Source organism: Dreissena polymorpha, chromosome 1 (genome assembly GCF_020536995.1).
Source record: "Dreissena polymorpha isolate Duluth1 chromosome 1, UMN_Dpol_1.0, whole genome shotgun sequence".
Lineage (NCBI taxonomy): Eukaryota > Metazoa > Mollusca > Bivalvia > Myida > Dreissenidae > Dreissena > Dreissena polymorpha.
The window spans coordinates 189,263,405-189,281,080 of NC_068355.1; the positions used below are offsets into that span (position 1 = coordinate 189,263,405).

At 34.4% G+C, this 17,676-nt stretch overlaps 1 protein-coding gene and 1 long non-coding RNA gene across 33 annotated transcripts in view; both read right to left on the reverse strand.

The window, feature by feature from the left end:
- The window catches only part of LOC127864307 (uncharacterized), a 37,744-nt gene extending 37,495 nt beyond the window's left edge, over window positions 1-249 (reverse strand). For 27 of the 32 annotated variants that reach the window (XR_008041704.1, XR_008041728.1, XR_008041727.1 and 24 more), the window contains exon 1: window positions 85-248. This is a non-coding gene — a long non-coding RNA (uncharacterized LOC127864307). Of the gene's footprint in view, window positions 1-84 lie in introns of all 32 variants that reach the window. The other 5 variants (XR_008041711.1, XR_008041702.1, XR_008041706.1 and 2 more) reach the window with 3 other exon arrangements.
- Window positions 250-1,190: 941 nt separating this feature from the next.
- LOC127865175 (uncharacterized) overlaps window positions 1,191-17,676 on the reverse strand; it is a 77,149-nt gene continuing 60,663 nt past the window's right edge. The window contains exons 2-5 of the mRNA XM_052405141.1: window positions 16,698-16,760; window positions 15,384-16,185; window positions 1,274-2,253; window positions 1,191-1,225 (exon numbers count right to left, since the gene is read on the reverse strand). Coding sequence (XP_052261101.1) covers window positions 1,191-1,225; window positions 1,274-2,253; window positions 15,384-15,718 — 1,350 coding nt within the window. The 5' untranslated portion in view covers window positions 15,719-16,185; window positions 16,698-16,760. The remainder of the gene's footprint in view (window positions 1,226-1,273; window positions 2,254-15,383; window positions 16,186-16,697; window positions 16,761-17,676) is intronic.

Here is a 17,676-nt window from a genome sequence, read left to right on the forward strand (position 1 = left end):
AACATCACACACTTCTATGTTCGTATGCTAAACAACACATTGTCATTGAAATACTTATCACTAATTACAACAACTAATACATACATGTACACACTATTCCACTCTGAACACCAGGATGGTGTCGTCCCACTTCTGTCCCACAATGATGGATGATGTGGTGCTGCTGTAGCAGACTGACACTGGCCTCCACACTTCATCCTCCTTAGTAGCCAGCGTAGCCAGCTTACTCTTTCCCTCCCAGCCCACCTGTAGTACAGTGCCTCCACAGACCAGCACCTGGCCTGCAGGGGTCACATGTAGACCACATGGGCCCACTAGTGCTGGGTCTGAGTATGTAGCCAGGAGTGTGCCATCCCTGGCCAGGGTGAGAAGCTTGTTCTGCGGCCCGTAGCTGGTGATGTACAGCCTGTCTCCTGTGGGACTCACAGCACACTTGTATCCTGCAAAACAGAGTAACATCAAGATATTGAATTACTGTTAATGTTAAATAATCTTATAAAACATACTGCAGTGATATTGTATTACGCATATGTTGCTATAAAGAGGCCTTTACACATCTAAAATATATGCATACATTTCAATGATTTAATAGTTAAGTGTGACAATAAACTTCAGTAGCAGAGCTATTGTGTTTACGTTTGACAAGTTTAAATGCGACTGGTGAGTAAGATATGAATTAGAGCAAAATTACACAGATGGAAAGAATTACACATACTAAAACAATTGCACAGTTCTATCAACAGGTAAACATATTGTTCATGTACAATCATTTAACAAACACAAAATTAAGACAGGGTCAGAAAGTGTCTCTCTCCCAGGAACTCAGTTTCTATTTATAGACATGTCATGTAGTGACAGTCAAAATACTTCATTACTCATGTTTATAAATCAATATTTCTGAATCTTGTTTGGGCTACAATGTACTGTAGCATTCAAAGGGCACATATGAATTATAGAACAATTTTTTTATAATACATCAGCAGGTTTTCTGCTATTACATCTGAATTTTATTTTATTATCATCTCACAAAGTATGTAACTATAATTTATATTATTATTTTTTCAAAATAACAAGATAAAGGCCTAATGGGTCAATATTTGTTGATTAAAAAATAAATCCCAACTCGGTTCATTTAGTCAATAAAAATTCCCAAATTTGTCATTGTATGGATTTAAAATAACACAATTTGACTAGACTCCTTTGTCCACAATGGTTAGACAAATCCCTGTACATAATACACATGTTATCAGGATGGATTCACCATGATTCTTACCTGGCAAATCACCTGATCTATCTTGGTAGAGTCTGCAGATCAGTTTGCCATTCAGTGAGTATTTGTACAGTTCTTGACCAGAGGTGACAAAAAGGTCTCCTTGGTGATGGGTAATAAATGTACATTCATGTTGTAACTGAAACTTCCTGCCAGAAACAAGCTTTCCCTGGTTGACAGTGATAAACTGGACCTCATGTATGTTGCTATCATGGTTATACACAGCCACTGCAACCTCACTGGGTGTGATCAAACAAATGTCAAATGGCCAAGCATTCACATCCCAGTGGCTCACCACCTGGTACTGCTGGTTCAGCAGCTTGACATTGTCATTATTCCAGTCTACAACCAGTACCTGCCCATCGGGAAGAACACATATGCCTCTGATATGACATACACCTTTATCACTTGGTATTCTCACATTATGCTTAGTAATACTCTGGACATTAAACACCTTGCCTGACTTCCACAGCAGAGTCAGTGCCTGCTGTATTATATGCTTACATTTTATGCTGGCTATAAGGCAGAGCTCCTTATTATCTCCAATTTTCTGAACAATTTCATGGAATTGTGACAAGTCATTGTGAAGACTGGTGCATTTATAAATAGAACTTGTAACTGACCCTTTTATGCTTATAACTTCCTCTTTTATGTCATTTAGTTCCTTCACAGTAATATTATCAAATTCATTCAAAATAGAAAGAACACTCCAACACATTTCTTCTTTTAAATTATTGCCCGATGTACCCACAGAACTATTAAAACACTTATCTATATTAGTACTTAAATTGCCATGCAATTGTTCTATCATGACTGCCCCATGTTCCTTGTATGTTCTCTGCAATGACTGAACACTGGCCTCCTGATTTATCTGTAGGCTTTTGATTCCCCCCATGACAGTTTCCAGCTCCACTGACAGTCCCTGTAGGTCTGTGGGCTGCGTGTTGGTCAGCTCTGAAATCGGGGTCATTTTACTGCACTTGCTAAAATAAACAATTAATACATGTACATACCAAGGAATAGTCAGTGATATTATGTAATGCTTCAAACAAGTATACATTGTCAAATAAAAACAAACAAGGAAAATAAATGAAAGCTTTTTTCTAAGGCTGGAGGTATATAGATTTTCCCTTTTCCCTTAGTTCTTCCATCTTCGTGACTTTTCTGTTACATATAACTTATATAACACCTATTCCTACAACTTTATGAGAACAGTAAACAGGCATGCGAGTTTGCGCACCTCTATATTTTGGTTCTGTTTTTTTTCAACATAATTTATACAAAACTTACATTTTAAAATATGTGTCGACTGAAACTTTCCATAAATTATTACCATTGTGTTGATATATTTTGCACACCTGCATATTTTGATATGTTTCTTTTTAACATGCCCAGAGTTATGCCCCCTTTTTAGCAAAGAAATCAAATTTTTTAATTGTGTTGTGAGAAACTCAAAGAGTACAGCTGATAGTGAGATGAAATTTTATAAAAAATATTAAACACCATGTGAAATACCGCACCTTGATATTTATGTTAAATTTTGTTTAACATAAGGAGAGTAATGGCCCTATAGGCAAAATATTTTATTTTGTTAATTGTGAGAAGCGTAGCTCAAAAAGGATTTTTGATAGGATAGATTGATTACATTCAGGAACATATTTATCATCAGGTAAACTCATACAACTCCATATTTTTGTTAATAATTGTTAAACATTAAGGTAGTAGTGAAACAATTTGGATTGTAGAGGTATCCATGTACTAAGAACAAATTTCTAGTTGCTTATATTGTTTTTACAGCTAGTATTGTTAACGTTGAACAAGCGAAAAAAGATCATTAATGCTCCCCCACCCCACAAAAAACAGGCATGACTTATTATTAAAGTCTATTCCCAATATTTTTAAATAATTACAACTCGTGTTACATTCATATGAATGCTGCATTATGATTGGATAATTTGTTCATGTGACCGTTTTTTCATTTTCTGATGAACCCACATCGTATTCAAATTAAAACATGAATCTCATAGCGCTACTTTTTGATCATAAACAAGTTGCCGAATTGACGTAATGTTTTGCGCGAAACATAGGCCAGAGTTTTTAAATAAAATGATTTTCGGACCCGCCGACTCTTATTTTTGACGAAACCAAAAAAAAAAAAAAAAAATTTATATAATTTCAATCTCGGATTTTTTTTCGGGTGCCAAAAGCCAGGTTTTAGACACAAAACGCGTGTCGGGTTTTAGAGAAGTAATTTATTTAAAGCGTTTACCGATATCGCATTTAAATGTATCATAAGCGCTTTTGTAACAACGATCATTTTTACTGAAAACATGCAAAATGGTGGCGAGACCACGATGACTTTATACTGGTTTGGACTTGTTATTTACCGGGATGCTACAACAACAAAACAATTTATCAAAGCCACAAGTGGCCAAACAATTGGCAATGTTGTGCGCAAACATGTTGTTAACGAACACGACGAACTCGCTTCACTTGAAGCGTCTAAGTCAATGATTGACACAGATAAGGTTAAGTGTGACCCATCTATGCCAGTGAATGTTTTGGTCGAGAGCGAATTGAAATGCATACATGCTATTTTAAAGTACCAAACCCCACAGGATCGTAGTATTATAAAAGAAAATGCATTTGATGTCCTAAAGGCGATGAGGAGGAATTACTGCTACCTTCCATCTGCCAGGTAAACCATATGTAAAGTATTTAAGAAATTTTACAATTTTAAGCGGGTATATACGATTTTGTCAAATATTTATGAATTTATATAAAATGTGTAAAAAAATTATTATATATATATTTCAATATAAATTAAAATAAAAGTGATGAAGAACATGTGTCGAAAAATGCGAAATAAGCCAGATATCTGAAATTGAAAACGGCTGTACAGCCAAATTCGCCACCATGTATACCATACATGTGCGATGTGCATATAAACTTAGTTTAACGTTTTTTTTGAATTCCTGCAACGATATCTATTCATACGACACATGAACACTATCTCCGATCCTAATACAAAGACGAATGCTTCGGTTATTGTAGGAAAATATGTACGTCACTATCGGCTCATGGCGCTAATTTGTCTTTGCTACATTTTATGAAATTCGGCTTTAATGTATATTTTTTCTTGCCTATTTTGTGTTATTGTAACATATTTTATCAATATATTACAATTAAACACATATAAAAAATCGTATATACCGTCTTTAATATATGCAATATATTCATTATTTGGCAAACCTGTCATTGCAATTAGCAGGCTGACCAAAAGTAATGATTTTATTTATTTTTTATATTAACCCTTTCAGTGTGAGAAACGAATTGTGAAGGCCTTTGCAAACAAATTGGATCCAGATGAGACGCCACAGAACGTGGCGTCTCATCAGGATCCAAACTGTTTGCTATTCTGATAGTATTCTTTGAAAAAAAATCGAAGAAAATGCTATTAAATTGTAGCAATTCAGCAGACGCCATTTAAGCAGACTACAAATTTCCAAGCATGCAAAGGGTTAATTGCTTTATAATTGATAAAATACAAATCTGTTTTGATAGTCTTGGCAAGGTGGTATATTTGACTTTAATAGTGACTTTTAAAAGATCTGTTCTTCATCAAAATGTAACATTGAAGGACATACTGTAGCCACTTTTTTCAAGGTACAATGTATTAAATTGAACTCATGTGTCATAACCATGAAGTGTAGATTTGCCGTACACTTTCCATCACGAGTGAACTATCTATCTATTTATACTGTCAATCAACCTTTCAAGCATTATAGGCAGATATGGACATTATCGAGTCCGTTTCTTGGGAAGAACCAGTACTTGGTGTCTATGGAGGAGATAATGAGAACGCTCCCCCATTTAATAAATCCAGATATTCTTGTTCAGTTATAATGTAAATATTCAGGGGTGTGATTGAGGCAAAGTCAGAGGGGAGGAAAATTCTGTTTACTGATTTTGACTACGCGAATGGCGCGCATAACACAATGACAAACATAAAAACAGACATTAAAATAAACAACTTTTTGTATTCATAACAATATTTCTTTATAAAAACCTGTTAAACTTCACATTAATCATACTGAGGATGCAAAGTAAACAGTGAAGCAAGTATTTATTGTAAGAAATAGCAGCAGTTTTTAATGTATTGAATGACAGTTAAAGGGGCCTTTTCACAGATTTTGGCATTTTTTTAACTTATTCATTAAATGTTTTATATTGATAAATGTAAACATTGGATCGTAAAAGCTCCAGTAAAAAATCAAGAAAAAAATTAAAAAAAGGAAAAGAACATTGCCCGGAGCAGGTTTCGAACCAGTGACCCCTGGAGTCCTGCCAGAGTCCTGAAGTAAAAACGCTTTAGCCTACTGAGCTATTCCGCCGAGTACGCATTGTTGACGTATTTTATACCTTATATAAGCAATCTTCGTAGTTTCACAAAATTTAACGACAAAAACAGAACTCTCCAAATTATTCAATCGTTTCGCGTTGCAACGCTTTATAATTTTTAGGTTTTAAAATCGTCAAAAGATGCATATAATGGCTATATTAGAGCATGGTAAATGTTCAGTATTACTGTTTCCTCACAAATATCATAACTAAAACGAAAACTTACGAATCTGAAACAACTTTTTTCAATTTTGTCAATTTACCAAAGCGTGAAAAGATCCCTTTAATAGACTAAATATAAACAATCACATTCAGGGATTTTTTTTGCCAGAAATTACAGCCGATATTCGGCTGCTTCCCAATTGCAAAAGATGACGTTTTTTCCTAAAAATTTGATTAAAATTTCCCAAAAAAAGACAAAATTTTCCCAATAAAGCAAATAAGATTACAATGTTATTTAGCAATAATTTCGAACGAGTGCCGATCGAGTTGCCGAGTCGTCGCCGAACAACAACTGACTTACTTATTTTTTGCGAATTTAGCCCAATACGATTTTACGTTGCTATCCACATCTCTCTCTATATTGCGGAGGATACCGACGATAGTCAATGCATCCCGATTGTAAACGCCTGTTTTTACACAAGCCAAAGATGGCGGCAAGCAGACGAGAAATTTACAATGAGCGGCGAAAATGATAAATAACATTCAAATTAACAACGGATATCATATGGTTATTACGGAATAATTTAATGCGTGTGTCAATTAACGCAAAATACAACGTTTGAGATAAAAACATCAAATATTTATTACAAATCTTCACAGTGAATGTGCATCACGGAAATCAGTGTTGGGAAATTGGAGTTAGTCTACCGTTACTCACAAAGTTAATGCATTTAAGATGAGTAGACTATCGTTCGAAAATGGAAAGAGACAAACATGATATGATTTATATGTTAGTGGATCTGTGTAAAATCAGATTCATATGCATATTCTGCTTTATTATGTTTGTCACGCTTTACAGTTTACTGAAATAGCATTGAAGTGCAAGATCATGAAGATGTTGAATGGTAAAGAAATGAAATACATTATTTTAACTCTATTTAATACATCATTGACATAGCAAGACCACTAAAGCGTTTTTTTTATAAATATTTGTTAATGTTTTCACCATATGATATTTAATTTAAAAGAATACTGAATTAAATTCTTACTGTTAAAGAGGTTATAATTAAATGGTATATTTAAGAATCTATATAGATTATTGCAAGTTCAATATGAATGTGGAAGGATATTAACTTAACATTGTCTTCATTGTAAGAACACATTAAATTAGCACTTTATAATATACACTATGCGCCCCGCGATTTTTGCCTAAATCACCGACCACCGCGTTTGGGCCAACGTGGCAAGTCGCAGTGATTCGCCGCAAATCGCTGTGAATCCACTCTGTGGTTGATTCACGGTGATTCCGCCGTGATTTCACTGCGACCATCTGGCGATAAAGATCAGCTGTAGAATCATTGCGAAACACCGCAAATCGCGGTGACTACTAGACTTAGATCACATTGGATCGCGAAAATGTATTCAAATATGAAAGTAAACACCGTACTTGTTGAATGTCGAATCCTGATTTCCAAACAATATCTTTATTTGTTGAAATGACAATTGTACAGTACGGCTCACACAAAACCAACAAAGTTCGCAGCTACAGATTCTTTTGTTCTGGAAGTTTCTCTGCAGCCACAACGAGTATTCACTCCGAAAGAAACAGGTACAGATAATAACCTGATATTTTTACTTTTACGCGATTGTTTTAACATTTCGTCAGCTTCTCTGCATACTTCATACAACTACCATCGGATGTCATCTGTCAATGATTGTGTAGGTCATTAACCATACCGAAGAAATTTACATAGTTTAATATCGGAAATGAGACTTGCTTTAAACGTCGAAATAAAAGATATCTATTTGCTTAAGAGTTGCTAAAGTACACAGACGACACAAATATAAATAATGTCGACCATTTGAATAAAATCAAATGTTGGTTTATTTGTAAAATAAATACTTTCACTTCGTCCCGATTTACAGAAAATGACTTAAATGTGCATCTAAATTTAAATTTACACATTGCTTCAGTTAATGTACGCGTCTCCAATCGCCATGCTTTGGGCTGCTAGATCTATTTAATAAAATAGTAGCGTGTAAAATTAATTTAATGGAACATTAGTAAACGTTTGTCTTAACAATTTCTCGAGCAATGTTGAACAGCATATACTTTTGAAAATGGAAGCTGTGAGCGTTCGGAATTATCGTTATTTTAAATGTTTCAAACATAGTTTGTTACACTTAAAATTAGGCGGTGAATCGTTTGATTTGGTGGCATTTTGTTTCATTTCGGACCCCATGCAATTTTTCAGATCATAATCTCTGTGCTTTATTACTCGAACTTGTTAGTTTCTGACCACATGTGCTACTAAATGTAACTATCGGACTGTGTATTATGGTCCATGCAAGTTGCTTGGGCCCGTGTTGATGATCCCTAAATGTTAGATAAGCATGTGCACTGTTGATTAAGTTGGTTAACCGTTTGTACAAAAGTTCTACTGAAAACCGCCGACTGCGTCTTTGTTTTATTATCCAATCAAGCCCCAAACATCCAATATCCGGTGTATTACCAGAAACAAACTTAAGATAAGCACGCGTCGTCTGTCAAAACAATGATTGTATGGCTGTTAACATTTTGAAGTAGCTCACACAGTTAATTCCCATATATGCTCTCAGAAAAAGACTTAAATTGCTTAAAACATTTAAAATAACGATATTTATTTTCATAAGAATTGCTAATATATATATATATAAAAAAGTTTGACAAATTCAATAAACAGATATTGGTTTATTTTCACAAAATAAACTCACTTTCTCGATTCCTAGAAAATGATGTGTACATGTTGCATAAAATCTAAATATAAATTAAGATGTTTATTGGTCGTTGAAGAAGATTATGAACTGTACATGACATTTAAGTGTGTAGTCAGTATACAATACAATAATTGTTTAATAATGAAGGAACTGAAACAGCGTAACGGTTACAATACAGCGTGTATGACATTCTTTAGGACTCTTATCGTCAATATTAACCAGAATTCGCTTTTAAAATGGAAATCGGGCATATGTGGGATTATCGAGCAATGGATAAAGACGGAAGAAGTTGCATGTATGTGATTGAGACAGTTGAAACGTATTCATCGGGGAATCGAGAGACTCGGGGAAAATACGATGATTACATTACAATCAGTTATGAGTTCTCCATGGCTTCAAACTGTTAATTGCATAATCAAAAACGCAATTATCACTCCTCCAGTTGCGGTATCATACCCATAGGTGCGAACACTGTTTTGTCTTATACGCAGCATTTAAAAAGACAAAAATAACCTGTAAGGGACATGGGTGTGAAATACATGTTGACATTTTAAAAAGGCTACTCTCTTATATCTGCCAACAATGCTAATAATCCCATATTGCTATAATCTCTGTGAAGATTAGACACGCACATGTAACGTAGGAAAATCGTTCTTCACCGCGTTGACCATGAGCGCTGTGAATCGCGGTGAATCACCGCGGAGATGATATTTATAGCATACACGGTGATCATGCTCGACCTAGCGTGATGAAACGCGCAAGATCGCGTTGATTTTTCACACAAAATAAATAATGACCACTGCGTGTCGGTGATTTAGGCAAAAATCGCGGGACGCGTAGTGTAAAAATGCTGTCAAACATACTTTAATAATTTTAATTCTGTTCTTCTAATCATATTTAAAATGTTTCCCAATTTCATGGTTTATTGCGCTATTTTTCCCAATTTCATGGTTTATCGCGCTAATTTTCCCAATCCAAAAGGCACAGGCTGTAAGAAAAAAAATCAAAAAAAATCACTGACATTTGAGTGTTCTTCTGGTGTTAATGATGAATTAACTGAGTTAAATTAATATATTTAATTTGTTTACCTTTCAATATCTTGCATTTCACATCTTCACTCAGTTCAAAGCTATTTCAGTTAACTGAACAGCGTGACAAACATAATAAAGCAGAATATGCATATGAATCTGATTATACACAGACCCACAGACATATAAAAATCAAATCATGTTTGTCTATTTCCATGTTCGAACAATACTCTCTAAATTGTTTTACTTCGCGAGTAGACTACACTCCAATTTGCAAACACTGGTTTCCGTGACACAAATTCAGTGGGCACATTTCTTAACAAAATATGTGTTGCTTGTATCTAAAACGTAGTCTTTTTTTTGACAAACACATTTCATTATTCCTATCAGACTAGGTGATGTCAGTCGTTTATTCGATTGCTATTTTTTATTTCAATAATCTTAATTTTCTCTTCACAATGGCGCCATTTGCAAACAAACCACAGAGCGCATTTTAAGAACACGATTTTAATTGGAAGATTGGGAAACGACAGCCAATTATATGGCTCGTTTTAAAAATGCTTAGGTAGAATCTACCAGTGTAAAATGCGGAGAGATTTCGCGGGCCGCGGATATTTCGGGTCGCTTATGAAATACGTTCGCGGAATCGGTGGTAGCCCCTCTCCCCCACATTTTTTAAAACGAATTTACGCAAATCTTAGAAGTGACATACAGGACAAACCGATCCGCGGAAATCCGCGGAAAAATCACACCCGATATTTACTGCAGATTAAGAGCTCGTTACAGAGACATATACTGTGTACTCTATAATGCGTTTTCAATATATTGTTTCTTTGCATATGTGTGCAAAATTTCCCCCATTGGCCTATTAAAATTGATTTGTACTTGTGTCATGATCATGACTATGTTAACCATTGTTTGGTAATAACATTGTAAGATGATGATAATAATAATTCCATGCTATGCTGTGTGCATGTTTTCTGCGTATTTTTATAAGTTGATAGTATTCATTTTAATTTAGTTTCATACTGCATATATTGTAAAAAAATGTGTTATTCTATCTCTACATAATTCATCTTTGCTATAAGATTGTAGTGGGAAACTTGTACAGCTTTGTGTTTTACAATTTTAAATAACCATTACAAGCTTAATCTTGTTAATTTTGTAACTAATAGATTTTGGTTTGTATTTTCTTTTAATACTCAAGCAACACTTGGCGTGTTTCATTTTTGAATTACATATAAAAGATGTTGTTTTAATAGAGGAATATTAAAGTGCCTAGGCAGTGACATAGGGGATTGGAAAACAGATTAAGATTTTTTAATTTGAAGATTGACTTTGCCAGAGTTTTTTTTAATACAGATGTTCATTTTGTCTTAAAAGGAATTGCTTGCAAAAGACATATTTGCGTGTTTGTGCATTTTCATTTGTAACAGAAACTGTTTCGATTTAAAGAAAATTATGCAACTATAATTATATTCGTATGAAATGCAGGTCTGTTAATAAATGTGTTTATTGCTAAATATTTGTATGAGAATGTTTAGAACATAATAAATTTCATTGACATTTATTATTTTGGTCATGAAATCTAAAAGAACTTCATACCATAACATTTTTAGCATAGTGCATTTTTGGTCACCATCTTTTTTTTTCTTTTTTTTTCCCCGTCCTCCTACTGGACACTTTTTGGAAAAAAATCTGAAAATCATTTTATAAAAAAAACTCTGGCCTTAATGATGTTGCTTTTTATTGGTCAATAACGAATGACGTTATATTTTTTGCACGAACTTCAACGATATTCACGGTTGATGGAGATGAAACCGAAACTGAAAATAGATTCATACGCTAGGTTAAAAAGGACTTGTATGGCCCTTGCCACGATAGAATTGTTGTAATTATAAGAATTGAATAGCATTTTTCTGCATTTTATCGGGGTATGAACTGTCAGGAAAATACGCCTTATTAATAATAAACGCCATCTAAGTTTATGCAAATTAGGCGTAATTTTCCCGACAGTTCATACACAGATGAAATGCAGAAAAATGCTATTCAATTCTTAAATAAGCCAGCGATGAAAATCAATATATTGTTCAATAAACTGACTTGAACTGATTTTTGCAAACACATGCTTTAAGTGTATTGAAATTTAATTATTAAATGCATTTACTGATGGCATTACTGTAATATATCTGTACAATGTCCAATGTCTTACAGTGTTATATTATAATTAATAATCTACTTCAAAGATTGTTATAATGAGTATTACAGGTTCTAAAACTGACTTCTAAACATTTATAATTTCATGTTATAAGCTTCTGTGACCTTTTACCTATTGACCTCAAAACAGATTGACCTCTTAATCTTCCTAGATGTAAACATAAAGCATTTTGCATGCCTGTAGGTCAAAGCATTCTCTAGATATCCTGTGGAAACGATTGGTCTACTGACCAACCGACAAACAGACCAAAGGACAGATGCAAATCAAAATAACTCCGCATCTTAGAAGAGGTCCTTGATTTCTTAATAGTCTCAGTATGAACAATCTAGCCTGTGATGAGCGGCTTATAACATGCCACCTGGTCTACTACATGTATTGCCAAATATGTTTTGTCGTTATTTAACCTATTGCAATTATTTTGCTTTTGTTGTTGTCACATGATCTATTTGTGGAAAAGAAGACGCCATTGTTTCATGTTTTAAAGAAGGATCCAAGACATTGGCCTATTGTTTATTTATATGTGATATTGAAATTTCATACTTAAGCAAGCCTAGAGCCAATGATTTTTAAAAATTGGGAATATATGAATAATATTTTGCAATTTACTTTATACTAAGCGAAATAAGAAAAATGACAACTTTAAAAAAACAAGAGCACCATCTTGCGGGTGCAGACCGCTCATCTATTTTCTTTTTAAAGGTGAAGGGACTCTCAATTTTAATCACAAAGGAGGGAGGGGTGGAGTGAAGATGGGTGTAAAGTGTGGGGTGTGGACATTTATTACATTATCTTCCAAAAATGCAAAAAAAAATGCAAAAAAAAATTCCCTTCTGATAGCATGAAAGTATTTTAAGTTTGAAAGCAATAGCCTTGATACTTTAGTAGTAAAGTGGATCGAAACACAAAATTTAACCATATATTCAAAGTTACTAAGTCAAAAAAGGGCCATAATTCCGTAAAAATGACAACCAGAGTTATGCAACTTGTCCCTTTACTGTACCCTTATGATAGTTTGCGAGTGTTCCAAGTATGACAGCATTTTCTATGATACTTTAGGGGTAAAGTGGACCAAAACACAAAACTTAACCAAATTTTCAATTTTCTAAGTATAAAGGGCCCATAATTCCGTCCAAATGCCAGTCAGAGTTACATAACTTTGCCTGCACAGTGCCCTTATGATAGTTAATAAGTGTTGCAAGTATGAAAGCAATAGCTTTGATACTGTAGGAATAAAGTGGATCTAAACACAAACGCTATTTTCAAATACACAAAACCTACAAATGTCAACAGTAAATCGGGTCATTCAGTCCGTTTACTCCGCCTAAGAGCTACTGTTTTCAATGAATTTCTCAGCGAGTGGCCAATATTGATTTTTCCAGCTCTCATTCAAATTCTTCTTGGTAAGCGTATTAGCCAATCAGCGCACAGGCGGCCGAATACACGCCAAAACCATGTGAAGCTATGCAATAAGTTTACATTTGTTCGCAGATCAATACTGACAAATCTCAACGAATGTAGCGCTGTAGATGAAGGGTCATTAAGTAGTTTTTTAGTTAGAGAAAATTTTTCCACATTAAATAAATAAAAGATAGTAGAGACCTCTGCGCTACGAAGTTTTTATTCAGCAATCAAATAGTAGTCCATTTTTCCCCAAAGAAGAATTTGGAGGGGGGAGGGGGGGGGGGGGGAAATTCCCCGATTTAAACACAACAATTTATATATATATATATATTTTTAAGATGTTTCTCATGATTATTATATCTCAATTCTATTTCAATTTAAAATTGTCAAACATACTTAATTATAAAAAAAAGAAATGAATATAGTGCAAACATGCATAAATGTAGAATTAAATTGCTACGTCATGACCATTGACATTGTAAATGGCGGATGTATTCAATGTAAATTAACATTTAACCTGCGTTCAATTCAAAAATGGTGATTCAAATTACAAGTAATGGTGATCTAATAATGGAGAAAGCATTAACTGGATGTCACAAACATTTGGTAAGGTTTGTTAAACCAGATAACAACAAGGACAATTCGGATTATTTAAGTTAAACTACTACTGGTAAGGCATTCTTAAACTGATATATTTCGGACATGTATAATAATCGGATAAACAGTAATAGATATACTAGATGTTCCATGCATTTAGATGTGTTTTTTGTACAAAAGCTATCATAGGGATGATGATAATATAATGAGGATAAATATGTGATGGAACGTTGCTACCGGTACATATCTTAAATTACTTAAATGTGTTAAAGACTTAAATGTGTAATTAAGAAGTAGATTTAATGAGCATTTATTGTTTTTACATAGTATAGTGATAGAAATAATAAAAATTTGTAAAATGAACTTGTTTTGTTTTTTAAATCTTAAAAGTCCTCAGTCGATTTTTTTCACACAAATTATTGATATTTTGTCCTTATCTTTGTGTACCAATTCATTAAAATATGTTGTGTTATTTATCATGGTATTTTTATTTAATAAAGCAATATAACTTTTTAAGATATTGTGTTACTCTTAGAGCATATTTTTATTTAAAAAAATGAATAATTCAGACAAAAACACAATAAACGCGCTTCAAAATTGACCCCAATTTCAGTCCAGGGGCATTGATGACTCCTGGTTTAAAATCTATTGAAATCCCTGATGATCGGTCCTCGCAGTGATTTTTTACAATTTTTCTCGTCTGAGTCCTGGGACTCCATAACCTGCAAATCGATGAGTCCCTGAATCGAAATAAGGAGTCGGGTTTTCCTCGCTTCATTGGAAAGAGGCCCTAGCCTATGGATTTTGGGAAGAATTCTCGCTAAAATTACTGCTTTGGGAAATGAAAATGCTGGTGTCAGTAAGGCTCTTTGGAAAAACTGCATGATTTTAATGAAATTTTCAATTGGGAAGGGCCCTTTAATAGGCTCATGATATAAAAGGCTGAAAACCCCTGCGACTGTGAGTCCAAGTATTAAACTTTATTATTTTTTTATGAAAATTCTATGCATTTTTGGGACTCACATAACTCAAAACTTTGCATCCCCAGATATTTTTATGAGTCCAGAACGCAGGACTCACGGTTAAAAAAATTCACTGTTCTCGATGCTCTCAAATTGCGTCACCTGATTCACAAATGTTCAATGGGAATTCCCCCATCCCACAATTCAATTTGTATATGCACTCGTGTAAAATGGCGGACATTTGAGTTTATGAAATTCTTTGACACATTCATTGTCAATATTGGCTGTATTTTGGTATTGAAAATATAAATCGTAATAATACTGGATTATCCGGTAATGGATAGAGTTGGAATATGCAAAGATCTATCAATATTATATGTTTATTTATAGATTTAAGGAACATGTTTGTATTCATTGAAATCACAATCGGTAGGGTCTATTAAAATTATGAAATAAAAGTGGGATTTCAAAATTTATGTTTGGGACGTCCAAAATTTATGGTTTGGTAGTCAGGACTTCCAACTTTAAAAAGCTAGCGAAAGCGCTGTTAATTATTAATAACTAACGGAATATAATGTGTGAGATACCTGTGAATTATTCCAACACATGCAGAGCAGCACAGCTGACTGTGGTCATGGCAAAACTGTGTCAGTGTTTCATCCTCATGCACCTCACACTTCCTGAGAAAATCTTCCACTGCCTTAGAAACTGGCCATTTCTTAATATCCTCCCTTCCACATGTCATATGTTTTGTAAAAAACTGACTATGCAGGATAACACATTTATTACAATAAAACCTTAAACATTTTTCACAATAAATGTCTGCAGATTCCGTAAGATTCTGCTCTAAACAACGTGTGCAAGAAAAGTCTTCAACCATACGCAAACGTTTTGGAACCGAAGACAATGAACCTGTTGCCATTTTGTTACTGTTTATAATGTTAAAACCTTTTTGTTCAAATCGTTCAAGTATATTTCTTGTGAAATATGAAAGAAATAAAGCTAGTTCCAAAAGTTTATCAACCTTAGAAGTTAAAATTAACACTGAAACACAGATAAATTCAAACACAAGATGTGCGATAAAACTTTTCAACCATAGGCCAACGTTTCAAAACATAAGAAATGAACCTGTCGCCAATTTTGATACTTTAGTGTATGAAGTTTTACATGTTTAAGTACATGTAGTTGAAGTATAATTCTGTTAAAATAGTCTATAATACTGTAACCCCGATGGTTACGGCTGTGTTGTATCCCAATAAACAAGAAATCATAAATAAGATAGTTCACAGTTCACTTCTTTTAATAATGTAGGAATGCTTTTCAGTCCTTTATGAAATACATGCAGACGAAAATTCAAATAGCAGTTAATCCTACAGTATAAATCAGGATCTGAAATATATAAAACAATAAAATGCTTAACAATAAAACAATAGTTCTGTTCTAGTGGCCTTAACATTTATTTTATATGACTCAACTACTCAAATAAGATTTAGTTACAAAAATGACAAAAATAATCATAAATACACAAACGCAGCATCAAAAACCTTAAAAACAAGGGATGTTTGTAAAACATGCATGCCCCCCATATGGGCTGTCAGTTGTAGTGGCAGCCATTGTGTGAATACGTTCTTTGGCACTGTGACCTTGACCTTTGACCTAGTGACCTGAAAATCAATAGGGGTCATCTGCAAGTCATGATCAATGTACCTATGAAGTTTCATGATCCTAGGCGTAAGCTTTCTTGCGTTATCATCCGGAAACCATCTGGTGGACGGACGGAAGGACATACGGACGGACCGACATGTGCAAAACAATATACCCCCTCTTCTTCAAAGGGGGGGCATAATAATGAGTTAAAAATATATCATTCAACACATTGATACAATTTCTACAATTCTTACCAATTTATGGAATTGAGTCCCTTTCTCTTTCACTTCAGTCTCTCCTCTTTTAACCTGCTGGTGCTGTAAATTCGAGCATGCAAACAGATATTATGGTGTTTCAACTCAGTGTATAAGTTGCTTTCTAAAAGTGAATTTATTTCTTTGCTGTCATTCGCGAAATCATGTGAGTTGAACATTAAAAAAGGCTCTGGATGTCAATGACAATCAGGGTTCGCCAAAACTGTCGGTCTGCCAGTCCAGACCGGCAATTTTTTCTCGGGACCGACAAGTGATTTAAGATAATCGGTCTGACTGACCGACACAATCAGATGAAAAATGAGTTCAACAAGATATGTTTGTGAAACACAATGTCCCCCAATATGACGTTTGACCTTGAAGGATGGCCTTGACCTTGCAGTGCCTTCCCCAGGAATTTGTTCAGGCGCCCCAAGGCCGACCGGGGTTGGGTTCGGGAGGGGTGTCCCCTACCGACGTTGATTTTTTTAAAATTTAACGTGTCAATTCACGTTCTGTGGTGCGTTATAACTCAAAGAACAAGGGACAAAATTGTCACAAAACCAGGTTTTCATTGTGAAAAAAAAATCTGATAAAGGGAGAAAACTCAAACTGAACTTTTGAAATGACCAAAAAAAATTAACCCCCTTTGTAAGTTTGTTTTTTTTTTAATCTATTTTTAGTCGTGGCGACCTTGACATTGGAGATATTGACGTGATTCTTTCGTGGGACACACCGTCCCATGATGGTGAACAAATGTGCCAAATGATTTTAAAATCTCACAATGAATGACATAGTTATGGCCAGGACAAGCTCATTTATGGCCATTTTTGACCTTTGAACTCAAAGTGTGACCTTGACCTTGGAGATATCGACGTAATTATTTCGCGCGACACACCGTCCAATGATGGTGAACAAATGTGCCAAATGATTTTGAAATCTGACGATGAACGACATAGTTATGGCTCGGACAAGCTCATTT